Source organism: Gekko japonicus, unplaced genomic scaffold (genome assembly GCF_001447785.1).
Source record: "Gekko japonicus isolate JY-2015 unplaced genomic scaffold, Gekko_japonicus_V1.1 scaffold231, whole genome shotgun sequence".
Classification (NCBI taxonomy): Eukaryota; Metazoa; Chordata; class Lepidosauria; order Squamata; family Gekkonidae; genus Gekko; species Gekko japonicus.
In genome coordinates, this window is record NW_015165837.1 from 63,431 (window position 1) to 91,388 (window position 27,958).

At 42.5% G+C, this 27,958-nt stretch overlaps 1 protein-coding gene across 1 annotated transcript in view; it reads left to right on the forward strand.

Annotated features, from left to right (window-relative positions):
• Positions 1-27,958, forward strand: part of DYNC1I1 (dynein, cytoplasmic 1, intermediate chain 1) — a gene marked incomplete at its 5' end in the record, with an annotated part of 137,295 nt that overhangs the window by 52,775 nt on the left and 56,562 nt on the right. The window contains 3 exons of the mRNA XM_015410934.1: positions 20,249-20,395; positions 25,106-25,219; positions 27,529-27,662. Of these exons, the coding sequence (XP_015266420.1) occupies positions 20,249-20,395; positions 25,106-25,219; positions 27,529-27,662 (395 nt within the window). The remainder of the gene's footprint in view (positions 1-20,248; positions 20,396-25,105; positions 25,220-27,528; positions 27,663-27,958) is intronic.

Consider the following 27,958-nt stretch of genomic DNA (forward strand, 5'->3'; position numbering starts at 1 on the left):
CGCTTAATTCAAATTGACTCCAAACTCAGTTCAGGTAAGCGGCACGTTTTTGTTATCTAGCACGTTCAAAACGGGTTTCGCATTGTTTCTTTTAACTCACAGTTGTTGTCCTTCTTCAAAGAGGTCGGCTGACGAAGAATTTATGCCGGTAATCCGGCTCGATCGGCCACTATAGAGTTGCTTGGCACTTGCCTTCTTCGTGGGAGGAGGTCAAAGCCCAATTCAGCTTCTTCCGAAGCTGGATTACGCCAACCTCACACTCCCTCTAGGGCGCTGCTGCCTGCTTGTCCCCCCCCCCTCGCTGGGGAGTGATGCGTTGGGCTGTGTATTGCCCAAACTGTCAAAAGTGGCCGTCGCTCGCTTCGCACGATCGCGAAACACTTCAGTCCTCCATCTTAGCCAGACCGGAAGCCGGGCAAGGAACCTGCAATTTCTTGTTTTTGAACTGCTAGGTTGGCAGTTGCACTTGGGTCTCGAACTGCCAAACTACGTACCTTCCAGTCTGCAACTCAGCATCTTAACCTCTGAGCCACCGCGGCCCACTATATATATACACACACAAATATATCTATACATATATATTTGTGTGTATACATAAACATCTATCTGTCTGTCTACCATGCTGTTTTAATGTTTGAAATGTTCAATGTCTTGGGGGCCCTGAGTTGGGTGGAAAGGTAGTATTGAAATGTTTTAAATACATTTTTAAAATGTGCCTTACACTAAATGCTAGCTGAAAGGCTGACTGCTGCATTCTACAAAAGTTACCTTCAAGGGCAGGCCCACAAAGCACATGGTACAGTAGTCCAGTCAGGAATCTACAGAAGCATGGATGGGTATGGATAGATCAGCAGAGTTAAGAAAGCACAAGAGCTTGTAGCAACTATTTCAGCCTGCCTTTCAAAACACAAAGCTGGGTCCAAGAGCAACTTCTAAATTCTTTATTTAATTTAACATAGTCAATTTAGCCCCATTAAACCTAAATGGATCTATCCCTTCAAGAACATATGCTTTTTGTCTGAATTTAATTTCTGCTTCTTCACTCTCATTCACTTGACCACAGCATCCAAGCACTGATTCAGAACAGAGACAGCTGCATCTGGAGGTTTAGACAAGGAAATACATAACTGGGTGTCATCAACACATTGATGACAGCCAACTCCAAAATTCCATATGATCTCATTCAAATATTAAAGAGCATAGGGGAGTACACTGAGTCTTGAGGTACACCACAGGACAATTCCTATGATGCTGAGCTGGCATTTCTCAAGGAAATTCTGTGCCATCTGTGTGATAGACAAGACCCAAACCAGTATAAAGTGGTGCCAGAAAGTGTGAAATGTTGTTCTAAGTGGTTTGATAGAGTGATATGATAAACCATATCCAATGTGGCCTGTAGTTCTAACTGTTTACTTATTTGCCTTTTACCCCACCCCTCCTCCAAGGAGATCAGAGCACTGTATATATAGTCCTTTCACCTATTTTATCCTCCCAACAACCATCTGCGTTAGGTTATGTTCACAGTCACATGATGAGCTTCACTGCAGAATGGAGATTTGAATCCTGATTGTAGTTTGAAACTCTGTCATACTACACTTTTTCAAAATTGTCAGCAAAGAGTTTACTTTTATCCATTTGTAGCCAAACATATTATATACTAGTGCAGCTAAAGCTGTATGACACATTATCTTATATTCTAATAGCCACCCATGGCCCCCATCTGCGGATAACGACATATGCGGATCGGGGCCACACGGAGGCTAAGACGATTTTCCAGTAAACTTGGGGAACTTCCCAAGTTTGCAGAAAAATCTTTTTAAAATACATCGGGGGATTTAACCCCAAAAAAAAGCTTGTGCAGAGAACACACTTACCTCTGGCCGTCAACAGCAGTGGTGCCATGGCTCAGTGCGGGGTCCATGTTGGGTCTGGCGGCAGTAGCTGCATAGCCCAGGAGCTGTGCTTGGCCCAGCAGCAACCCAGCCCAGGGCTCTGTGTTTGGCTTGGCAATGGCCACACAGGCCAGGAGCCATGCTTGGTATGCTGCTGGCGGTGCAGCCTGGGAGCTGCACTGGACATGCCACTGGCAAAGCCTGGAAGCCATGCTGAGCATGCTGCTGTCGACAGTGCAGCCTGGGAGCCATGTTGGGCCCAACAGCAGCAGCGCCGTCCAGGGAGAGCCTGGGGGCTGTGCCAGGACTGGTGGTGGCTACCAGAGAGCCTGAGGGCTGCGCCAGTCCTGTTGGCAGCAGCCCTCAGCCCAGGACACCATGCTGGGCCTATTGGCGGCATAGCCAAGGGGAGCCCAGGGGCCGCACCCGGCCTGGTGGTGGCTGCCAAACAGCCCAGGACTCTACGTTGCACCTGGAGGCAGCTGCTGGAGGGCGCTGTGGGAGGAGATGGGATCCCCCCCCCCCGCGCAAATCTTGTGGGACCCCACTTGTCTGTCCAGAAACCAGATTGAAAAGTATCAAGGGAGAAAGTCTTATACTACCAACTATTACCTTACCTAAAACAGCAGATATAGACACTAGTCTATAATTTACCTGGTTTTCCTTATCCAGGGAGGACTGCTCAACAGAGGCTGTGCAACCACTCTTTTCAGATCTCTTGGAAAATGACCTTGAACTAAAGTTGTATTTATTTTCTTGGTCACTTGGGTTTTCATTTCCCCCCTGTGTCATAAGGGTAAGAATACAGACGGTGGCTTACTGGCTTTCAAAATCCAAAGATTGTCCATATCAGTCAAAGTAACGATCAGTCTAAAATAATCCATACAAGCATTACAAGAAGTATGCTTCTGAAATCCTCAGTTCAGCTTGTATTCTCAAACTGGCATCCAAGTCAGAATGGATCAGAGAGATTTTAATTAGGAATGGATCTTGTAAAAGTATCAGACTGAATTACCACCAGCTCCTCATCTAACAGACCTACTCTAGATGTCAGTAAACCCTGAAGAATTTTTGAAAAGCATCACAAGATGAGATTCATTTGACAAAATGTCTATTCTAAAGAAAGTGTTCTTTGCCATGTTTGCCTTAAATGTGGAAGACCTGCACTGGTGTGCATCTTTCATCTGTAACCGTGATAACATCAGATCATGTGAACAACATTGTTTCAGAATGGGTTGGCAAGGGAAGGGACTGTTTGACTGAACACTTCCATGTAATAGGAAAGCAGAGGAAAGACATTCACGGTGTTCCCATGCTGCCTGTAGGGATGTATGAAGCACAAATTTCCCCCCACTCTGTTTTGTTTTCATATGTTGTTGTGTTTTTGGTACATCCATTTTTATTGCAGGTATTTTCAATTTGTGTAATTTTTACAACAATTTATTCCAGCTATATTCAAAAATTATATTTAAAATTGTGCAAATTTTGTAAGAAAAAATTGGTCTCAAGAATCAGGAAATGGTGCAAAAACAAAGCCTTGCAAGTTCTGTTTGCACAAGGGAGAGGCAAAGTCAAAAGGGGTGTGATAAAATAGGAGGAGGTGAGAAATTTGAAATTATCTCTCCTACTAAGGTACTATCAGGAGGAGCCCAAGCGAGGCTACTCATACAACTGGAATTGGGATTGCTGGACCATGAAGCTTCAAGGCAGGTGGGAGCCCTCTGTAGTGTTTTGTTAGAAATTAAGCCCAGGGCAGGGCTACTTGCAGTTGCACCTGAGGCTATTTCCAGTTACACCCATGGATATCTGTATGAATTGGGAACCTCACAGTGCTGCAGCAAACATCAGTCTCTGAATGGACTGTCTCATAAAACAGTAGAAAACACCATGCACTTACACACACACACACACACACACACACACAGAGTATATGATAAACCTAACTTAGCACAACTTTTGCATAATTTGTCTTGTAACCGAGTTCTCTGTACATTTTCCTTTCAATAGAGAGTGCAGTTGGCCTAATTTCCCGTCAATGGTTTTACCTTATGTATGTTTCCTCTGTGGGAGTCTTCTGAGAACAGTGGAGCATCACACTGTGTTATCTGGCACAGGATGGAGAACAGTTACTCCTTTCAAATGCTGCAGCTTGCCCAAAAGCCAAGGGATCCATCACTAAAAGCTTGGCTCCAACTGTCCGCTACTCCGGGTCTAAAATCAACAGCTTCCCACCCACTGACCCCACAGCAGGAGAGCTGGCAACTGACTTCCCGAAAAAGAATCTTTGTATAAGAACAACATTAATTTAATGATGATTAATACCCCATACATTCTGTAAAGTGAAGCTAAAAGCATTCAATCACTAGCTAAGGTATTGAAATTTTCGCTGGAAGATTGTTCACAGAGGGGCAGTGACCCTTTAAGAAATTAACAAAGGGGGTAGCATATGGATTCGCCACATGAAAACTGAAAATTGGAATGTATTAGCACTGTGCTGTATAAAGACACAGCATTTACCTTAAATCTACCTATCTCAATAATACTATTTAATCATTAATCACTTTTATTTCTACAGCACCTCCTGTCAATGAACATATTATAAGTTAGTGCCTTTCACAAATAAAATACATAAGCAGAACTGTATAGTCCAAAACAATATAATTTAAAAATTCGGTCCAGTTCTAATGATCTAACTTTACAAAGCTATCAACTGGCATACCAAGGCACAGCAATTCTACGAAATTTGGCAGCAATGTTTAGGACTGTATAAAAACATAATACCAATCCAGAGATAACATATATTTATTATTATTTTTATTTATTTCATTGTATTTATACCCCACCCTCCCCGTGAACGGGCTCAGGGCGGCTTACACAAGACACTAAGTGCATACAGTATATAAAATAGATAAAACAATTTAAAATTCAATTCCATCTTGCATAACAGAAGGGGAGAGCTAGGGCCATAAATAGATGTTACCTGGCCCTCCGGCGGTATCGCTCTGTACTGGAGCGGTGGTGGTAGTGGTGGCGGCGGCTCCTAGTCAAAAGCCTGGCGGAAGAGAAGAGCGGAATATGATAGTATATCATATTGGATTGCATAATCATTTCTGCACACACTAGTCAAGGTGGATGACCTGCATTGCTAGCACTGATAACCCAAATCACCTGTAAAGGGCAAGAGGAGAGCCTTCTTGTCTATGTCCTGCTTGTTTGACCCTCCAAGGCAACTAGTTGGATGCTGTGTGAAACAGTATGCTGGACTAGATGGACCAATCGTCTGATCCAGCAGTTTCTTCTTGGCTACAATCAGATGAGCTTGTTTGATCTGATGTCATTGTGGTTCCCTTCTGGATTTAAAATGTATGATCAGATAGCATCGTCTGTATCCCATTCCCCAGTCATCGGCCTCCTGTTCTCACCTGTCCCCAAATTGGGGTTTTGTGATACCAGAGAAAGTCTGAGGTTTATGGACTGTCTGATTTCACCCCACATTTCCAGATGTCTGAACTCTCCATCGTGGTCTCAAGCCAGAAGGGAAGTCTGAACCTTCTCTTCCATTTTTGCTCCTTTTAAATATCAGCAATATGCGCATAAGTGGATCTGCATCACAGGATTGCTAGGCACTGCTGGTGTTTATGTGCCACAATGATTTGGTGGGATTGGGAGCCCCTGGGGGTGGGGATAGTTTTTGAGTGATAAATTCAAGGGGGGAAAGCCTCTGTCTGCCATTTTTTGGGGTGGGACAGTGGTGGAAATAGTCCCTATTTAGGCTCAACTGCCAGGATTCTGCTCCTGGAACTTTACTCCAAGCCACTTCATAATATTGTTTAGGTTGGAAGCTCTATGGGGGGAGAAAAAGGGAAAACATCTGTATGAAATGAGTGGGAAAGGGAGTAAGATCAGGTGGGAAAGGGATTGATTTCTGGCAAAGAAATACAGTTGTATAGGAACTAATGTTCACAGTACTTGGCAGAGGGATTGTGGAGCTGTCAAAAAGGAGCTGGTGTTTCAGCTATGTGCTTGTGCGCATACGTGAAAAACAAAAAGGATGCCACTTGCCTGACCGCTCTGTGGTTACCACAGGGCAATAATCTGAATGGTCAACCATGGTGTGCACTGGTTAAGGGTGGGATGTCTGAAGAAAGCTCTCAGTGAAAAAGACCCTGATGACATTAGAAGTGTGGCCAGACTGCGTTAAGCCTGTCCTCTGACTGCAGCCTATAATGTTCTAATGGGATGTCTTAGCTCAGTGCCTCCCACCCCAAACAAGTGATTGTAGCTGTTAGAACCAACATTTCCATTCTTCTATTGAGCATTGTACATGAGATCGGCAGAACCCGCAGAAGGTTTCTGGAGCCCACGCCACCCCAGGATCATTTTTTCATATGGGACTGCCAGGAGCCAACTTTGAAGGGTTTGAATCCAAATGAATGAATGAATGTGGAGGAAGGAGGAACTTAAGGAATATATACAACCTTGAATGCACTTTAACATACACATTCTCTGTAGAAATTTGTCTACCAGATAGACTGTATTTTGTATGGGTTTCCATGGAGTTTATGGGCTGCAATCCAAAGACAGTTGTGTGCAACAAAAGGTGCATGTGCAGTGTACCAATCAAGTGGGCAGGTGGAAAGGCACATCCATGCCAGTCTTCCTTAGAACTACCAGGGGCCATAATAAATTTGTAAATCTAAGCCACATATTTGTCAGATTTGCCATGACAAGTGGAATCTGAAGCCAACCAGTATTTACATAAGAACTCTGAATCTGAATTTTTTAAAAAAGTTTGCACATAACTATAACCAGTGAAGTTAGCATGGTTAGAACAGTTGCTTCATATGCTCAGTTTTTCAAATGTCTAGACAAACTGATGTTTTAATTGGAGTGACAGTAACTGGGACCTGACGCCTCATGTCAAGTTCCATAGTAATAACTAATCCTCAAAAGAAAAAAGCTATTACCTGCATTTGTGATTATATTTCTTCTTTAAGTTTGATTTGTGCTTTGTTTCTTTTTCTGTTTTCCATTCTTCTATGGCTGGGTGTTGGTTAATCTTTGAAAAGATACACAATCCATGCAAAGACATGATCACGATTCACTAGGACAAGTTTTATCCAAATAACAGAATTTTATTCTCCAGATTGCTCAGCGAGAAAGGTGAAGTGACAGTGCAAGTAAAGCAGTACCTACAAGAATCTTAGCAAAATTATTTCAAATTGTATAAATACAAATATAGACCCATGAAATATGCTGGGTGTGGGTAGGTGTCCAAATGTACATCCCAGAATGGATGGCTATCTACAGTGCAATAGTTTCAACCCAATATCCAGACATAGATCGAAATGTATATTCCCTTGAAACTAATGCAGTAAAGGATAGCATTAAGTAGACCATCCACATGTACGGCATTGATCTTAGATCCTTTACAAGTATTCCATCTCCATCTATGGAAGGGGAAATTTTGAACTCAGGAACTTGTACCTAATGCCTGGGTTCTCTTCTAACACCCCCCCCCCCAGTTTCCTGCATATCTCATCAGGATTTTCATGCAATAGTTGAAAAACTCCTCTTGCTCTGTTTTCCTCCCATCCTGTATATTGTGTCACCTGTTGTGTCTGTGTGTGGGACTTCCTGATTGAAAATAGAGAATATACATTAGTGAATACACAATTTGAAGGTAAAAGTAAATATGCAAACGTATATACCTATATAGTCAAATTATATTTGAAATTATTTTAGGTATGACACTGTGTGGGCATTTCTGCAGAGATTTAAAATCAAAACAACATAGTGAAGAATTGGCAAGCAAATGTGTAATGTGGGAAGTGAAAGTGTTTTTTTTCTTGAAAAGGGGAAAAAACCTTCTTATTGGAATAATCAAAATATTTTCATCATCCATAAAATAATATTTATTAAGTCTGGATTAAGATCCATCCTGAATTCATTTTGACAGATTGTATAACAAATTTGTTTAGTATTTTTGTGGTTAAACCTTCTCCTTTGCACTGCCGTTTCTTATTGTTCATGGACATGCAACAAATGGCTGAAGATTTTATCATGCAGAACATGGTTAACATTTATTCTCGTGCTTGCCATGTGATTCTGGATGGCTGGAAAAAGAAATATTTGAATTAAGACATCCATCAGCAATGAATTTGTAACAATGCACTGTTGATGGTTCCCTTCCTATTTTGTTGGGTTTCTCCTGTTTGAGGTCCAGTCCCATTCAGCCTCTGATGCTGTGACAGTGATAGAGTGATGTTCCACATGGGTGAATTATATGGCTGTGCAGGTTTTCAGTATTGGGGCAGGATCCTGAGAAACTCTTCTTGTATGCAGCCGGCGTCCACATTTGGAATAGTTATTTCCACAGAACCCAAAAGTGGTTTGTGATATTTTGGTTATCTTAAAGGTACTACTTGATTTTTGTTTTTGGAATTGTATTGGGAGCAGCATGGCTACTTACAATCTCAGTCTATTTTCCTTGTTTAAGTAGCTAGTGCAAAAACCTACATGAGGTAAATCAAGCCACAGCAGTGAGTGGCCACCTTTTTCACACAGGCATCCCAAGATACAGGAAAGCACAAGCAATTTCCCTCTTTTTCAACTGAATTAATCCATGTTAACCCTAAATTACTTTTAAAAATGTGTATTCCTTTCTTAAAGAAATGTAACAAAAATTAGATTAAAATATCATCTACTTGGTCCCAGCCAATTGGAGTGACTGACACCCCACAAACCATCTTCTGTTTTCACTTTCCCTACTTTTTGGAACTGGCTGTTATTGATCAGGCCTTATACAGATGTTAAAACTGTGCACCATGTTTTCAGGGAGCCCTATATACATCGCAATATAATATTACTGAGAATGCTGCTTTTTGCATTTTGACAGTCACAATATCAGTAGCCTAAGTATGCATGTAGACCTTCTGCTGAATGCACAGTTGTCTGGGCTAGTGGATGTGATCCCACTCGCATCTACCTGTGTACAGGTACAATTCGACCTCTGTATGCTGTCATTAGCATCTGCATTGGACTTTACAGCTACCCTCTTCCAAGTGGTAGTATATGCTGTGGTGTTCAAAGGTCTTCTGCTGTGGTTCTACTTACCTGTACTTATCTCCCAAATGATCAACATGGCTCGATGCAATAGTCAATTAATTTTAGATTATTTCTAATTACCCACAGACTTGACTTGTAAATGATACATTAGTGGAAGGGATGGCTTTGGGCAAATATAATAGTCTGTCAGTCTTCCCTCCAAGCTATAATTAAATCCAAAAGATAAGAAGAGATTACTGTAATTATTTTGACAGTAAACTGATAGAAGTGTGCTCAAGTGACACAGACTGAAGAGCACAAAATGTCAATTGCTTAGAAACAATTAGGGTAAAGCAAGAAACGTAAACATGTGCTTATCTATCCTTAGATTTTTCTCTGGGCTACTTGCTAAAATTGCCCTGATCATTGGTAAGGTCTTAAGGTTCAATCAAACTTTGTTCAGCGGAGGACTTGGATGATATCAGCGGGTGTTTAAGTCGTTTGTAAACTCATTAGCCCTGTAATTTGGAGGCCCTCCATGTCCATTTTGGTCCACAGGCAGAACTAGAGAGCAACAAGCCACATGTTCCAAGGAGTGTGTTATGTTCAGGTGCTGGAATGTAACAATTGTTTGTTAAACAACAAAAAATGCAAAATAGATACAATACTATTTTTCTTAGATCAGCTTTGATATGCAGCTGCTTCAGGCACATTCTGGAGAGTGTGGAATATACTAAATAAACACTTTATGCTTTTGAGGCATGCATTTCTCTTATGCCTATATGCTCATTTGTTGTATTCATTTAGTTATCTTTTCATTCTGCCTGATTAAGAGTTCTGTGTAGTTTAAAAGCCTGCACACCATGATTATATTATGCTGTGTAATTAGAGAACTGGTCTGTTTAGTTCTCCTCTGTCTCCTCTTAATGGTAGTAAATCTCTAGGGTTGTGAACAAAGAGGGTTTTTCCCCATCTGCTTTTGGTTTTTTAATGGTAGATGCCAGGGACTGAAGCTGTTAATTTATGTGTGGAAAGGAGCCATTCTTATTGCAGCCCTTACTTCTCATTGCAAACAAAACATGTCGCCTGCTGTTTTTCTGGGACCTAAAGGACATTAATTTGTTATGTCCATTCTATCATTCCCGCTGATGAGATCAACAATGAGGCTTATCATAGCATTCTCTCCCCCTCCATTTTATCCTCACAACAACAAGCCTGTGGAGTAGATTAGGCTGCGAGATCATGACTGGCCCATTGACACTCAGTGACCATCCATGGGAGAAAGGATATTCAAACCTGCCCGGCTCAGATCTTAGTTTGACACTCTAATCAGGACACCATGCTACCCTCTTTGGTCCTTCGTCATTCTTGCACCTTTTGGGTGCTCCTAGTACACTGAGCTCAGATGCCATGTATGTTTATTGAAATGCACGTGCTGTGTCATAATGAAGTACGGTGGCAGGGTGTGAGGTGCCAATAGCTGTGGGGAGCTCTGAGTGACAGGCCCAGAACCACAGTATCCTACTAGAAAATGTACAGTGTCGTCTTAAGGAGGCACCCCTGGTTTCTCAGGAATTCCTCTCCCCATAAGAAATCCTTTTCCTTATCCATCCAATAACTTGCCATTTGTATGATACCTCACTGGCAAATAATATTCACAAGTATTTTTACTTGCAAGTTAGGATTCTTATGCCATGCAATTCTGATGAAAACTTCTTATCTTTGTTTGCAGTAAAGCAGGCGCTAGGATGGAGTATGCATGTTTCTTTACGTTCAGTGAGAAATGAAGAGTAAAATATTTAGAACTGTAAAGCCAGATTCCAAAACCTTTTAGCTGAGTTACAGACACTTTGTGAATTATTACAGACAATTCATTATGATTTATCACACTGAGTTCTTTGACTTGGAGGAAGCCCAAACACAACTGAGTTAAAACAGGGATTGAGTTACCACTTATTTAAAAGGAGGGTGATCCTGCCAGGGCAGAATGGAGTTCATTAACAGGCTCAAAGAGCTTCCTTTGTAGCTACCTGTGTTGTACTTAACCCTTTTAACATCAGATGCTGAGTTCAATCAAATCTTTTTTGACAAAAATGAAGAGTGAGAATGGAGCATTTTGACCCCCTTTTTAATAACACAAATGATGTTTATTTGCATCAGGGAACAGGCTGCAAATTCAAACATGTAAAAAGCAGGACTTGGTATAAATAAAATGTTGCAAAGTAGGATATTTTCCATAGTTTTGAGTGCTTTCCAGTTTTGCTGTCTTCTGAAAAAGAAAGCTGCATGTTTGAAATGTTTGATCTACCAGCGAGCCTGTCAAACAAGAGATAGGAGTGACAGAAGGAGGGAAGGTGAAGCTATTATTGGTACCCCATGTCGTGCTTTAGTTTGATTGTGTGGTTTTAAAGAGTGTTAGAAGTCCTCAGAGAGACGTGTACATCTACCCTTTGGTATGGAATTTCTTCTTGAGATTCAAAACAAAATTATATCTATGCCATTTCAGTTGAATATTAGGAGAAACTTCCTATGGAACCAATTACCGAGGGGGGGGGAGATGGACCCACCTTCGTTGGAGGTTTCCAAGTGGATGCTGGACAGCTGTCAGGAACACTTGAACTTGGATTTCCTGCACTGAAAAGGTGTTGTGAGTGATGGCCAATAGGGCCTCCTAACTCTCTAGTTCTGTATGTTACAGTTGTCATCCAAACTCAGTAACTTCAGAACTGCAGAATTGTATAGGACCTGTTAGTATGTTTGCTGACCATAAGGTGGAAAATCATAAAGCTCTGACTCTGCTGTCCCATACAAATTAAGAAAACTCTGTATTTGCATATTTATTTACGTACTTATATACTTCATTTATGCCTCCCCTTTCTCTCCCATTGGGGACCCAAAGTGACTTACATTACTCTCCTTGACTCCATTTTATCCTCACAACAATTCTATGAAGTAGGTTTAGGCTGAGAGTATATGTGATGGTTCCAGGGTCACCCAGAAAGCTTCCATGACAGGGTATATTAGCAGTCAGCACCATTCTACAGATGGGCAGTTGGTTTTCCACAAAGGAAGTAATACCATACACTCTTCATATATAAAAATCACTCCAGATATCATGATTACAAGACACTGCTTGACCTGAGTGTGACCCTAAATGCCAAGCAGGAAACCAGCATGAGAAAAGTATTTGGTAAGTGATCCAAAGGGCTGATTCACAAGACACTCCTCTCACCCCAAAGAGGTATAACAGTGGATATATTAGGGAAACAAACTTCATTTTGGTTATACATAGAAGTGACTGTTTTCTTTTAATTAAGTCACTCTCTTCACCTGGCCCTCTCTTCACCTAGCCTAGTAAAGCAGTACTTCACATTTGGTATCAGCCAGTTTGGTGTAGTGGTTAAGTGTGCGGACTCTAATCTGGGAGAACCGGGTTTGATTCCCCACTCCTCCACTTGCACCTGCTTGGGTCAGTCACAAGCTCTGGCACAGCTGTTCCTGAAAGAGCAGTTTGTGTCAGAGTTCTCTCAGCCCCACCCACCTCACAGGGTGTCTGTTGTGGGGAGGGGGAGGGAAAGGAGTTTGTAAGCCACCCTGAGACTCCAAGTGAAGGGCGGGGTATAAATCCAATCTCTTCTCTTCTTCTTCTTCTGCTTCAAAGCACAGTTTTCCTATATCAAGGGGACCCAACCCCCATTAAGTGTGTGTGTTCCCCCCCCCCATGTCAACCACACACACCAAATGCTGGTCACCCTCCTGTTCTGTGGATCTGTAACTTCTAGAGACGTAAATATAGCCTACTCTCATCTCTATTCCCTGCTACAATCCTTATTTCTTAGTTAGAATTTGTATGTCCCCGTATACACAGGTGAAAAGATCTAAAGTTACCCCTCTTGCTAAAAGCTAAATTCCCCAATCAACCAACTTATTAATTAGACTATTTTGGGTAGCAAGTGGAGATTTGAACCTGGGTCTCCCATGTCCTACTACAATACTCCAAGGCCAAAAACTGTGTAAGATTTTTTTTAGTGAGCTGGGTCTGGGTTTCCAAGACCCAGCTCTCTTTTCCTGCAGCCACACAGCCTGCAGTGGTTCAGTTCAGTTTGGGACTGTGGCACTGGGGGGAAGTGGGCCTCCCGCCTTCCCCCCCATGTCGTTTTCCCAAGCTGAAACAGTCCCAGTGGCAATTTATTTTTAAAATGGTGGCATGTCTGCAGGGATGGGTGTCACATCAAAGAAGAAGAAGAAGAAGAGATTGGATTTATACCCCGCCCTTCACTACCCAAAGGTGTCTCAGAGTGGCTTACAAACTCCTTTCCCTTCCCCTCCCCACAACAGACACCCTGGGAGGTGGGTGGGGCTGAGAGAACTCTGCATCCAGCTCCTGAGTCGAGCTCCTTGTGACCAAAGGAAGCCCTTTTATGTGTGCCATTTAGGTATTCCGTTCCTTTAAAATGAATCATTTCCTACAGATGTCAATATGGTGTAGGGTAAAAGGGAGAGTTGAGAAGCTCCTGATTCAGCTCTTACCTTGGTGATAAACCAATCTGGTGCTGTTTGACAAACAATGATTCTCTCAGTCTCAACCCCTCCCCCTATCTATATGGTGTGAATACTACCAGACTACTTTGTTATTATAAGGAAGTCTGAAAAAATGTATGTAAAGCATTTTAAATACCTTTCTTTATTGTTAAATAGCTTAAATTTTAAAGCCAACCGTAGCCAAAAACTGTAACTTTGAAGCATTTTCTTTATGGATGATTCACAGATGCAAACATGAGCAGTTGTTCCTTTCATGCACTTGGTTTGTCGTCTGCCTACTTGTGGATGCAGCTCTTCCATTTTTAACTGTCTCTAAGTGAAGAAAATAGCTGCCTTTTAGAAAATGCAGCCATTGGGATCCGGCAGTCCACAGAACAGAGAGACAGTGGCTGTGAACAGGAGCTGCATACCTGCATTATAAACTTGCCCTGAAGTCTCTGGGTTTCCTGACACACCACTTGCCTCCTTTCAAGAAGTTAGTACTTTTTCAATAAAAATAAATTCAATTTGTGGCTCTATTTCAAGTCAGTTGGTTTGATGGTATAAGTAGAACGGTACCAGTTTTGGATTTAGAGAGTCGTGTGGCTGAGTCTCTTTTCATGTGGTTGCCTGAGACATTCTTAGAAACCCCAAACATTTTTGAAGATCCTCAACTGGAGACATTCACAATTCTCCCCTCCCTTTTTACCATTAATCCTTCATGTTTTAACAAGCACTGAAGTTAAGGCAGCCTACACTCGTTCCTGTCAAGTTGTCCTCCTTCCCCGTATTATTTCTCTTGAATAAAGCAATCTGCTCCCTCAAGTCCATACTCTTGTAAATCAAAGGAATAAATGTCAACACATGCCATATGGAAGTATAAACTTCCTTTTTTTAATTAAATAGGATTTTGACATTTGGTTTGAAGTGTTCGTTTTTAAAAAAAACAAATCTACACAAAGTCTATCAACTGTTTTTATTTTTAGTAAAAGTTGGATTTTCTCTGATGCCACAAATAATTTTGACCCCCTCCTAAATCTTCCCAACATCCTTCCACAGCTCTTAGAAGATAAACCTAGATAGCCAAGCAATGTCCATATGCAACTTTTTATCAACCCCTCTCTCAGTTCTGTATTTAAAGTCCCAGTAAGAAAACCTGTTTAGTTGCTCTTTTACAAAATTTACCAGTTAGTTTTAGAGTCGTCACTCTGTGTAATAGTCACATATGAGTTGCAGATTCTCCTTAGTTCATGTATGCTCGGTGCTCAGTTTGGATCATGACTGTGGTGCACCATTTTCCCAATCTGTGACAGTACCAGAGGTATGCTATTTGACAAGTTGGGGAAACCCAAATATACATTTGCAGGTTTTCCCAACAGGCCAAATAGTGTCCATTCCCAGAGTGTTTTAGGCCAGGAAAATAGTGGGGGAGAGTCCTTCACCACATGGAGTCATAATCTGAATTGAGGATTTTGTTGTTGTTCAGTCGCATAGTCGAGTCCGACTCTTCGCGACCCCATGGATCAGCTCCCACCAGGCCTTCCTGTCTTCCGCCGTCCTCTGGAGTTTGCTCAATTTCATGTTTGTTGCATCTATGACACTGTCTAACCATCTCATCCTTTGCTGTCCCCGTCTTCTTTTACCTTCAATCTTTCCCAGCATCAGGGTCTTCTCCAGTGAGTGCTCCCTTCTCATTTGGTGGCCAAAGTATTTGAGCTTCAGTTTCATTATCTGGCCTTCCAGGGAACAGTCAGGGTTGATTTTTTTTAGGATTGACTGATTTGATCTTCTTGCAGTCCAAGGGACTCTCAAGAGTCTTCTCCAGCACTTGAGGATTGTGCATAGGCAATTTTGCAGAAACTGAAATTTACGTATGCTTGTTATATAGAACACAGGGTGGGGACCCCAGACTCATCCTGTATACTCCATAGTGAGTGAATTATTGGGGGGGTCCCAGAAACCTATTTCTGAAAACTGACTTTTTGGAGTCTGGTTCAATTCGACAATATTCCGGTGAGTTAAATGAATATCTAAAAGGGCTCCTGAAAAAACCAAGGCAACTAGTTTTTTTCAAAGAGTGCAGGCACTTTACATGCTTGATACCACCGATGTCCACTATGCTTCTCTTAGCCTGAATTGTGAACAGAACAGCACTGAGTTTCTTTTTATTTAGATGTTTGCTGGGTTGATAGCTAAAGATATTTTTGAACTTAACCAATTTCCAGTACCCACAAATGAAATACTATTTTGTGGGCCACAAAATGCCTCAGAGATTGACATTTTGAAGAAGAGATTTCATCAAATGCAAATCTAAATCTCATATTAGAGTAATTTTTATCTAGCACCCTTCTCCAGAAGAGTTTGAGCCACAACTGGCAGAAAGCCATCCCAATACACAAACACCAGCATACGCAGCCAATTCTCACTCACCATGTGTATGTCAGATGTGGAGGCTGAGGTCAGGCGTCCTAACCAAGATAATGCAAATGACTATCTGTTGTGAGCATATCCATCTGTGGTTAAGGGGATGTGCCATCACTAATCCAAATCTGGCCTGCATTAATTTTCCAAAATAAAAAACAGCCTTACCAGGCATAGAATCAAAGTGTTCAGGTCCGTAAGTGCTGCTCACAGTGGTGTATGAGAACATAGTCTTCCTCTCCTTGAAAAAGATTTCTTCTAGACTGCACCAAAAATTAATCTATACCAATGTTCTGTTGCCAACAGTGACCGAGCAGATGCTTCAAGGAATCCTGGATATTTATTTCTTTACTATTTACTTCATTTATACCCTGCCTTTCTCCCTCCAATGGGGACTCAAAGTAGGTTAGGCTGAGAGTCTGTGACTGGCCCAAGGTCATCCAGCAAGCTTCCATGGCAGAGTGGGGATTCAAACCTGAGTCTCCCAGGTCTTAGTCCAGCAGTCTAACCACTATATCACTGAAATGTACTGAGACTTGCTAGTGAATTCAGCTCTCATACTTTATTAGGTGAAGATCAAGACGAAAGTTACCGGCTCGCAGGCCAGCTTATATGTGCACTCAAGCCCACACCCAAAACACACCCCCACACCAGTGATAGGTTATTTACAGTGGCCGAGAGTTCCATAGGCTCTCAGCCAGGAGCCTATCCCTCGGGTTGGTGCGGGCTAGGATCCACTTGGCCCATTGTCTCTAGAAGCGAAGCTCAGACGCTTTGCATGACCACGTGTAGACCTAGCCTTGCACGCGGTTGGAGATGAGTACATTACAATCACACTGGTTCTCCATTAACATTCACATGCCTTCAAACCAAGCAAGCAACAAAATAAGCATTGTGCTATCTTGGTATTACAAGGATGTACAAGATTTTGATAGCTAGAGTGTAACCCAATCAGAATACAGTGGTTTGTATACAGAGCTACCATTGCTACTTATGGCAGGTGAGTGGATTAAATAATAGGATTCCTTGCCCTTCAAGGCCTTCCTCCATCACACTTATATCCCTTCCTTCCTTCAAGGAGCTTGCAGCAGTGTGCATGATTCTCCCTTCCTCCACTTTCTTTTTGCACCAGCCATGTGAGTGTAGGATAGGCAGAGACAGAGTGACTGATCCAGGGTTACCCAGCAAGCTTAATATCAGAATAGGAGTTTCAAAAGTTGGTTTAACATTCTAACCTTTATATTGCATTGGGTTTCATTGACCTTGATTGCAGGCATTGACTTTGATTGGATCCAGCCAACAATTCCACTCAATCTTGCTTAGTTCCTTACCTTTCTACAGTCCCCATCACCCATAGTGTTTGTCCATGCAGGTCCCAAGATCCCCAGCATTGTCTTATTGGTGGTCACAGGAGACCCCCTCCTTTTTTACCAGTTGAAAAGCTGGTTGGACCCACTTCATTACCTTTTCCAATGCAATGCAACCCATTTTGACACATTTGAAGGTAATGTACTTCTTATTATCCCTCTGATGGTCTCATCAAGGCAGAGAGAGGCTCTCAGCTGGAGGTGTGGCGAGGCATGATGGAGAATGCCTAGCCGCTTCCAGTGGAACTTGAAAGCTGAAGAGATGGGGCTGGATCCAGGCATGCAGAGGCTTGGCTGCTTTCTCTGTTCCTCCTGATCAGTGCATTTGTCAGCTACATCTGCCCTTCATCTCACTACTACACAGGTGGATCCAGAGGTCATTTCGGGGGGATCGTGGGGGATCGCAGTTCCCCTGGGTGAGGTACGGGGGCGGGGCACATGACGAAGCCCCGCCCCCTGCTTCCAGCCGCCCCGCTTCCGGCCCTCATTCAGCCAGGAGGAGGCAGGAGAAGAGGGAGGGTAAGTTGCTTCCTCCCTGCCTCTCCCCACCCCTGCCTGCCTGGGGCCAGGGAGGGCCTTCGCGGGGCTTCCTTGCACTCCCGCCAGCCTTGCAGGTCCACCGACGGGCCCCTCATGGGGCTCGGCAGTGGAGCTGCAAGGCCGGCGCTGGCGGCCGGGACCGTTGGAGGCGGGGTGTGTGGCCTTATGACATACTTCCGGTGATGTCAGGGGGTGTGGCATATGCTAATGAGTTATGCTAATGAGTCCCCCTAGCTCTTTTTCTATGAAACGACCCCTGGGTGGATTTCTTACTGAATGCTACAGTCCACTAATTAAATTATGAAAATGTTTCTGTATTTGAATGCTGGAGACATTAGCAGTCATGGAATTGAGATGGCATCCAAGTACTCCAAAGAAATACAGACTTGGTGGCGGCATCCATCCAGCTCAGCAAGACCTGTACGAGCATTGCAACCGGGATGCAAATCTGTATCAGGTGTTTACACTGATTTTCCTTGCTGGATCTCAGGAGTCTCTGGTGCCTTTTCCTCCAAATGAAGACACCGTAAAGGCTCCCCTGAACTTGTCATTGCTCTAGGAAAGGAGTACCTGAATCAGGGAGGTATAGAAATCTCCAAGCAGTAAAGTAGTAAAGAGACACCCTTATTATCGTGGCATGAGCAGGGCTATTTTGGTCAAAACTCCAGTTCAGCTAACAGCTGGAGCTGGCATCCAGTGCTGCAGAAAATGCTTTTTCAAAATCCTGACCCTGTTGCCATTTCGTACAAGGATTGTCATTAGTTCCAAATCCTGTGGCAGTCTGATTAAAGCAACTCTTTTTAAGCTATGATATGAAATGATAATACATCCGATCTGGGCTCGAGGGTTGTTGCAACGTGTAGAAATGGAATGACAGCTGCACAGTGGCTGATTTTAAGTGCTCTTTGCTGCTGTGCCCCTGTCACAATGAGTATGCCTATAGATACACTTTTGACAAAGGGTCTCCTTTTAAAATGATGAAAACTACATTTTTAGATGTTGCACTTGACCATTGAATAATGATAATACTTCTTAGTTGGTAAGGTGTTGAAGTAGGACATAATAGCATCCAAAGAGCACATGAAAGTTTTGTGCAGTAAAAAAATGGGGGGGAGCAGGCAAGTCAGGAAGACTTGTACAGTCTTCTAAGATTACTTCAGAATCTGTTAATGAATGCATCAGGTTTTTTTTTTTGTCATTAACAGCATAATCTTAAGTAGAATTCCAGCCTTCTTAGCCTATTGACTTCAGTTACCTTCAGAGGGTACAGCTCTGCTAAGAATTGCATGGTTCTTTAGGGATGGTGCATCCTTTGGTGACTGCAGCGTCAAGTGGTGGGTTTCATGTGTGAAAGAGACTTGTCCTTGAGAGCCAGTTTGGTGTAGTGGTTAAGTGTGCGGACTCTAATCTGGGAGAACCGGGTTTGATTCCCCACTCCTCCACTTGCACCTGCTGATGTGACCTTGGGTCAGTCACAAGCTCTGGCACAGCTGTCCTTGAAAAAGAGCAGTCTGTGTCAGAGTTCTCTCAGCCCTACCCACCTCACAGGGTGTCTGTTGTGGGGAGGGGAAGGGAGAGGAGTTTGTAAGCCGCTCTGAGACTCCAAGTGAAGGGCGGGATATAAATCCAATCTCTTCTTCTCTTCTTCTTCTTCTAGCAGAATAAAGTGGGAGATGCCAGAGATTGCTGTATGTACTTTACCACTTTTGAATAATCCCCCTCATTTAAAAAAAATTCTGCAAATGAAAAAATAGCACAGCACATTGGAAGACTCAAGTCCAGCTTGCTCTCTAGCTTTCCATTCATAGGAGGTTTTTAACTTAGGGAAGCATTCGAGAAATGTCATTCTCCCCCACTTGAAGTCTGGCGTGGTACAGTCCAACTCTGTTGTAGTGGGAATTTACCACTTCATTCCTACCCTGTTCTGCTGTACATGTAGATCAGGCCTGAGCCATTACAGATCCAACATTACAGACAGCCCTTCCTGATCACTTTCTTCCCATTTCCAGCGCTTTTCAATGGGTTGCCAGTTCTCCTACTATGGTGAGAGACCTTCTGCTAGCAACCCCTGCTGCTTGCCACTGCTTCATTGCCCAGTGGGTGAAAAATAAATTTAAAAATAGCACTGGCACAATGGTGTGATGTCAATTCCAAGTTTTCCATGGAAAAATAGGAATCACTGGAACCTTGATGTTTCCCCCCGAAAGCGAGGGAATGCTGTTGCGCTGATGGCCAACCTCTGTGTGTCCCCCCCCCCAAAGCTCTCTTCAGTTGCCAGCTGCTGATTGGCAACCCTAGTCAATCCATACTTTAAGCTCTTTAAGTTCGGTGTACTTTAAGTTTCATGTTCAGGTAAAACTGTGGTACAAAAAGCCCTGCCTTTGTAAACAGGGCACCAAAGATGGTGACTTAACAATGGCAATAAAACCTTCTGTTGTTGTCTACTGTGTTTCGTTTCAGTCTTCTGTGATGTCCGTTTGTTTCGCTCGCTTTCATCCAAACTTGGTTGTCGGAGGCACTTACTCTGGTCAGATTGTGCTGTGGGATAATCGCAGTCACAGGAGGACGCCAGTTCAGCGCACACCTCTTTCTGCTGCTGCTCATACGGTAAAGGTTTTATTTGGTCACCTCCTTTTTTAGAACAGCAAAGTATATTAAACAGTAGCAGAAGTCATATGGTATATTTGATTATACTCAATAAAAGAGCATATAGGGTTGTGTCCAAACATCTTTTTATATTGCTCCTGATGCAAGACACATGAATGACTAGTTCATGTTACTTTTGAGAGAAGGCTTGAAGGGGTGGGCTCAGTCCTTATGCCAGTTCAGACAGACAGTTTTCAGTGTTGCTATCAACACACTTTACTTTTGTAGTAAATGTACGCCAGCTGATGTGCTCTTGTGAATGGCTGAGTACACATTCCTGACTGTGACTCATGGCAGTTCTTCAAAACATGTGTTTAATCAGAGCTATGTGGACATGTGTTCATCCTGCCTTGTGAATGTGGCAAGACATGCAAGCCTATTGAAACATACTTTGTAGTCTGTGTGAAAATAAAAATCGACCCTCTTCCCGTCCCCAGCTACAAAATCTACTACCAACCACCAGCTACCAAATTTTCTGAGCTTATCCTCCATATTGGTGCCAGGATTCACAAGGAAAGGGAGTCCCACCACACATTACTCACTAATTTCCTTTCACACCCACCACACATCTGCATTTGGGATAACAGGAAGTTTTAATTAAGTAAAAAAAACCCTCTAGCATGATGATTTCATTTCCAAAATAAATAAAAGCAAGATGGCATCTTCTCCTGGGAAAGGAAAGAGTCCAGTGAGATTCTCTGCAAAGTACAGTCTGGCTGGTTTTTTTCCTTCTTCTTTTCCTCCCCTACCTCCCACTCTGCATTTGAAACATCTTTTTCAGTTCTGGAGTGAGGCTGATTGCTTATGAAACTGACAGCTGACAGCTCTGATTAAAGCCAGGCACTGCACAGGAAAGTGCTGTGAGAAGAACAGTGAGTTGTGCCCATGCAACAGAATGGTGCTCCACCTATTTGAACTTGGCTCACGTTAGTCCTTGCAGTTCCTAGCTTAAGTGAAATCCTAAGCAGGTCTACTTAGAATCCTGCTCAAGTCTACCCAGTGGGGTTCACACCCTGGAAAGTGTTTTTAAGAAAGTACTGTAGATTACCAGTCTATATGAGCACCAAAGTGAGGGGGACACATTCCGTAAACCTAGAGATGGTCTGACTTGGCTTATTTGATATACCAGCATTGACTGGTTACTAAACAAAGATGTAATAGCTTTGGAAGTGCATAAAATCTATAGCAACAGAATCATCTCACCCACTTCATAGTTAGACAATCTGCTTTCGTGTGTGCTTTTCCCCTTTATCTACACATAGATATGAATTCATGTTGGATTTCTAAATTCCTAACTACACCATAGCTTTTAAATATGCCAGTGGAGAATAAAAGGAGTGTATTTTGGATAGGGAAATAGAAGGAAAGTAGTCCCTGAGATTCCTCTTGTTTAAACAGGGCAGAGTAAATCATCAACATTTTAGTGCCTCCAAATTACTTAACCCCTAAAATCATACCTGTGGTAGATCACTCAGTTTGGTTATCCTTACAGTTAAGAGTATATGGATATCAGTACACCTTTCTTTCTAGGAAGTCCTGATAGGCTTATTAATTCTGATAGGATGTTTACATTGCTTTAGAGCCTAACCAAAAGGCACATCTGCCAGCAAGAAATGGGGGTAATTTTCACTGATTTCCCCTCCCACCTTGCCCCTACTTGGTATTCTCAGTGGCCCACTGGTTCCCAAGGAAAAGGTTGTGATGAGGATAGGAAGCTGCAGCAGAAAATGGGAGGAGGGAAAGTTTGCTTCCATGAGTTTTCCTCATACTTGGTTAGAAATTCTATTGATGCCATAGTTCTTTATAGAGATAACACTGGTGACAAGAGAAGAGCGGAAGAAGAGATTGGATTTATAACCCGCCCTTCGCTGCCCAAAGGAGTCTCATAGTGGTTTACAATTTTCTTTCCCTCCCTCTCCCCACACAGACACCCTGTGAAGTAGGTGGGGTTGCGAGAACTCTGAGAGGACTGTTCTTGAGAGAAAAGCTCTGAGAGAACTGTGACTGAGCCAAGGTCATGCCAACAGCTGCATGTGGAGGAGTGGGGAATCAAACCCGGTTCTCCCAGATTAGAATCTCCCAGTTTAGAGTCTGCACTCCTAACCACTACACCAAACAAATGATACCAGTTTGTCTACATAAGACATCAATACTTTAAAGATATACTTTTTGGTCTAAATTCAGTATTGATGTTAAAGACATGTACTTGGAAGGAGATGTATGTGTCTGGATAGTCTGATGACCAAATACCTTGTGCTTACATCAGAAAACTATGCAGGGGCTGCTGAAGAGTGCATCTGAAGATGTGTTTTTCTGCGACCACTGCCACAACAGTCAGCAATTGCACATGTGAAATTGAAAGGAAGACAGGGATGCTTGAGGCCCAACAATTCCAATTGCCTCCATATCCCAAAATAAAGACATCAGTCCCATGGGTGTAGGATTTATTAATTAAGTGGGTAACATGCTAAACACTCACACACCCCTTGGTGTGGGTTCCCTGAAAGGCTGCCCGGTTGGGTTTGCCAATGTCTGAGTAATTATGATGGCCCTGTCCACTTCCCTCCCTCAATGGCAAGATATTCCCTCCATTTTTCTTTCCCTTTACTGACTGAGCTGTCTTAGTAATGTGTTTTATTTTTGGTGAAGAAGTCTGGCTGTCCCATCCTGTCACAGTATAATATTTTGGGCTGTTGGCTCAGCCCAGGAACCCGAGTGAAGGATCAGGAGCCCGCTTTAACTTAAACAGCTTAAATGACTCTTGAGACATTTTGAAATCCAAAAATAACAAAATATTTTATCTAACATAGAGGGGAAAGGTCAGCTGAAGTCAGGGGTTGAAATTTCTGAGGTAAAAACAATACATGCACAGAGTTTAGTTCTTGTGTTTCAGGCTAATAAGAGTTTCTTTTTTAAAAAAAAAAATTGTTTCAATTTACCACACAAAAACAAAATGTAAACTAGAACATAAACTAGAAACTGCAATAATCTTCTAAATAAATCATCATCTAAAGGCAGTTTCTAACTACACCAGACCAGAGATCTCTGCACTCTTCAGAGCTAACTCCCTGTTTGATCAGGTAGGGATATTCTCCTCTCACTAGATCGGGTAGGGATATTCTCCTCTCACTAGTCTTCGCCTACTTCCCAAACTTCCTTGCCAACTTTCCCCCAGTTGTCTATGTTAAACTTCTTTCAGCTAAGGTTGAAATCAGACTGTCACTACTCAATCAAGGCAGAAATCTGACTGAATTCTCCTCAGCATCCAGTTCAGAAGTCTTCCTCTGTTCAGCTGTTGCTAACCAATCAGATTCTTTGGAGCAACCTGTCACTCAAGGCCTTCTGTTTCTGTGAATTAACCTTTCACAGTCCTTACCCGTTTGTACAGCACTTCTAAGTTTTTAAAAGTGCAGTCCATCACAGTAATCCTACTCTAGCTCAAAGCCTGACCTGACCCCAGGCCATGTGTTGCTTTTCTGTGCCTGCGCCAAAGTGATCCAGAGAGATTCTGCCCATCAACTCTGTCACCCCACCCCATAGAGTTCAAGCGATGATAACCAGTACCTGTTGCTTAACCTCTACCCCCGAGACCATTCAGCCATGAATGGCTGGTTTGGATGCCTCACCTTGTGCTCCAATGCCTCAGGATACTCCCCAGTCTAACCTAATATCAAACACCAAACCCATGGTAATTTTGCTAATCCCATCTGGGGCCTAACTAAGCCCTAAGGATCAAGGCTATCTAGCCAATTCCTCTAAAATCATATATAGGCAAAAACAGCCTCTCCTGGCCAATTTGCGAATGAATCCATCTTGGCCTTGAAGTGACAAGCTAGTAGTACGTTGTTAAAGAAGGGAGATAAGGGTAAAAAGCTTGAAAGCAAAAATATGATACAATAGATGGTTGGCTTTAAATGGCCCTTTCCTCACCCTCTCCTACTGGTTCCTTTGCCCAGGGCAGTTGTTATTCTTCCCACCCCACCACTGACTACCTTCCTTGCTCCCAGAAGGTAAAAAATGTGCCCCCATCAGTTCAATTGGAACACATCCTTGCTGAAATTGTTAGTCCATCATAAATCTATCATAACTCAGTAGACGGGTATTGTTACTTTAGATTAACTTCACTGAAAATGAGAGCATAAATTTGGCCCATGATTAAGAAAACTTGATGGATGTGTTGGCCTTTATTTCCCACTGGAATGTTTTTGAAATATGTTGTACAGTGGCCAAACTGTGTCAGTGTTGATATGGGCTTTTTTAAAAGTGACAACTATTTTCTTCAGTAAACTCTACATATTTTTGCCCCTTTAAGAAACTTGTCTCTTTCTGCTGATACTTTAACACATCAAATACCATCAACAGCATGATAACATATCCCTCTGGGTAAAATTTCATCCACTTAATGCAGCATTTTCACAGCCACAATCATCTTGGTCAGTTTGTGACAGTGTAAAATCAGCCTTTGAAAAACATGTTTGAATGTCATGATGTACATGCAAGCATTTGGCCGTACAAAGATATTCCATTCCTATCTGGCAAGAGGAGGAGTTCTGGGCATTGCATGATGACTGAATCTCTCTTTCAAATAACGTTTGTGCCATTTAGAAATTAACCTTTTTTGAAAATGTGAATGGGCACCATCTGATCTCTGGTATTTCATGTATTTTCCAGCACCCTGTATACTGCGTAAATGTTGTTGGAACACAGAATGCTCACAACCTCATTACCGTTTCCACAGATGGCAAAATGTGTTCCTGGAGCCTGGATATGCTCTCAACGCCACAGGTGGTTTTGTTTTTACCTACACAAGAAGAAAGGGTTGGGGTTAAAGCTGATGCCTACTTAATGGAACATCGTCCCTGAAAGCCAAAACCTCACATCCTACAAGGACTAAACACTCTGTGGATGCACTTGAAAGAGTGCAGCTTGCTTCCAGCAGTTGGCTCCTCTAAGAGCCAAAACCTATTTCCTCTGCCACAAATCATGTAATTATTGTAATGCGTTAATACACAGGTCAGTTTCAAGTGAAAATGAAATAATCCAGTTTAAAGAACAGGTAATCATATAAATCGTCTGAGGTATAAATCACACTTACTCTCCGGCATTGTTTAACAAATATAGACTGGATGGTAGAATAGCCATCTTTGAAAGTGTAGCTTCTGATCAACATTTCAGTGACTAGACTAAGCTAAGCAAACAGATCCTATCAAAAGTTTGACAGACATATTTTTCACCTAACATTGCTTTTTCTTCCCATTTTCATTATTGGTAGGACTCTCGCTTGTTTGAAAAAAGAAATAGTTGATTAGATTGACTAACAATGCAATCCTAAACAGAATTGCATCCTTCTAAGACCATAGTCGTCAATGGACTTAGAAAGGTGTAGCACTTCTTAGGATTGCACTGTAAATATGCCTGTGAATGGTCTGATTCTCTCTAAGGCAGCATCATGTGTTTAGGGGTGTGTGTGTGTGCATATGATACAACAGAAGCCGCCTCAGAAGAAGCATTCTTTCCTGTGTTTGTGAAAAGAGGAGGAATGTCTTTTCCAAGAAGGCACTGCCATCAAAGGATTTGCAAGTACCGATTGATTAAATGTTGTGGCTGCTTAAAGTAAACTATATGCTTACTTTGAGAATATAAAAAAGAGAAACAGTTGCCCAAAGGCTTGTTAAATTAAGGGAAGGCTGATTTTATTTATTAGTTGATTTCACGTATTTTTTTAGACTGCCATTCCACTCAACAGTTCTCAAGACAATTCATAGCAAGTTAACACACACACACACACACACATGCACACACGCGCACACACACACGCACACATCAATGTTCCCTCTAAGCTGTGGAGTCTTGTGAGCAAAAATCTACTTTGTGAGCTACTGGCATTAAAGTTGTGAGCGAGCGATTTGGCTACTGCATAAATTAGTTTGTTTGGAGCCATCCCTCCTGAGCTGAGACATAAATCTGTGAGACAGAGGCTAAAAAACTGTGAGCTAGCTCACACTAACTCAGCTTAGAGGGAAAACTGGTGCACACACATTCTTACATTATAACATCAACCTGGAATAACATAAAAGAGCCTTAAAAAGCACAGGGGGACTGTTAGGTACGAGACTCGAGGCAGCAGGTGAACAGTGATAACAACTTTATTTAAACACGAAGTCAGAAGAACAGAACGAGACAAACATTGGAGCAACAGGCTCCCTTTTAAACAGTTCGGGCTTGGCAAGCCACACCCACATGTCAGATAGTGTCCAATCAGTTGCAGTACATAAAGGCCAATCATTTTGCTTCCCTCCAGAACTTCCTTTGTTCTGATAGGTCGGTTTTACAATACCTTTTCAGATTCAAGCTCAATACCTTTATACATTATTTACATACACAACAGGGACGAACCTCTGGGAATGCTGTCCCCAAATCATTGTAGCTCAGCCTTCTGGATAAGAAGGGTCTCTTTCCACTGAAATGGAAGTGTCTAGGCTCCCATTTCTAGAAAACGAGAGGGCTCCCTGTTTTCATGTTAGCCATATGAATGTGAGAAGGGATCACTCGCCCTTTGTCCTTACAAAGGACTCACGGACCTTATGGACTCCAGTTGGGAAAAGGGTGACATAAGGGTTTCAACGTCAAAGCCAGCCCCTTTAATATCAGCTTGGAAAGAAACTGGAAGCCAGGGCAGTTAAGAGACTACTGGCTTTATATGGTCATTCCAAATGAAATGTTGAATTAAATCCACGAGGAGAAAAGCTTAAGAAAAATGTGCTAAATAAATAAATGATGCGTATCCTCCCCTCACAAAGCTGGTGGAAGTGGTTGTCTTTAACACCATTAAGGAAACAGGTCTTTTGCTGTAATCGGGGAGGGGGGGGGACTGATAAAACAGCCCAGGAAATAGGAGCAAGCTGAGGTGATGCCCCTCAGGGGCTCCCTCCTTGGGCCTCACTAGCAGCAGCATGGAAGTAGGAAACTAGTAGGAAATTCTCCAGAGCAGTCACCTACCAGGAACTGTTGGTGGCAAGTTAAAGGTCCAGTCTGCCTCTGAGTGTCATATGTTTTGAATACAGTAGACTGAAAAACTTGACATGTTTTACTAGGAGAGCATGGAGCTGATGTTCAACAAATCCAAGCCGGTGGCAGTTACTGGAATGGCTTTCCCAACTGGAGATGTCAATAATTTTGTGGTGGGGAGCGAAGAGGGCACGGTCTACACAGCGTGTCGTCATGGAAGGTGATTTATTCGTATAAACAGATTGTGTTCCTGGCATCTCTTGCATAGGTTGCTATGTACTCTAATTTGACAGAGATTGCACTTAGCCATGTTGGTCCACAGGGGGAAAAATCTGCAGAACTTGAAAGCTTCTCACAACTTTGTGACACTTTAGTTGATATAACCCTGTGGTTGCTTATGAGTGTACTCTAACTGTCAGAGCACTGTAGAGAGTGAAAAGGTCCTTGTTTGAATCCATTAACTTCAGCATTCCAGGAAATGTGAAGGCTTGTGGCATTTCAGCCATAAAAAGTTAT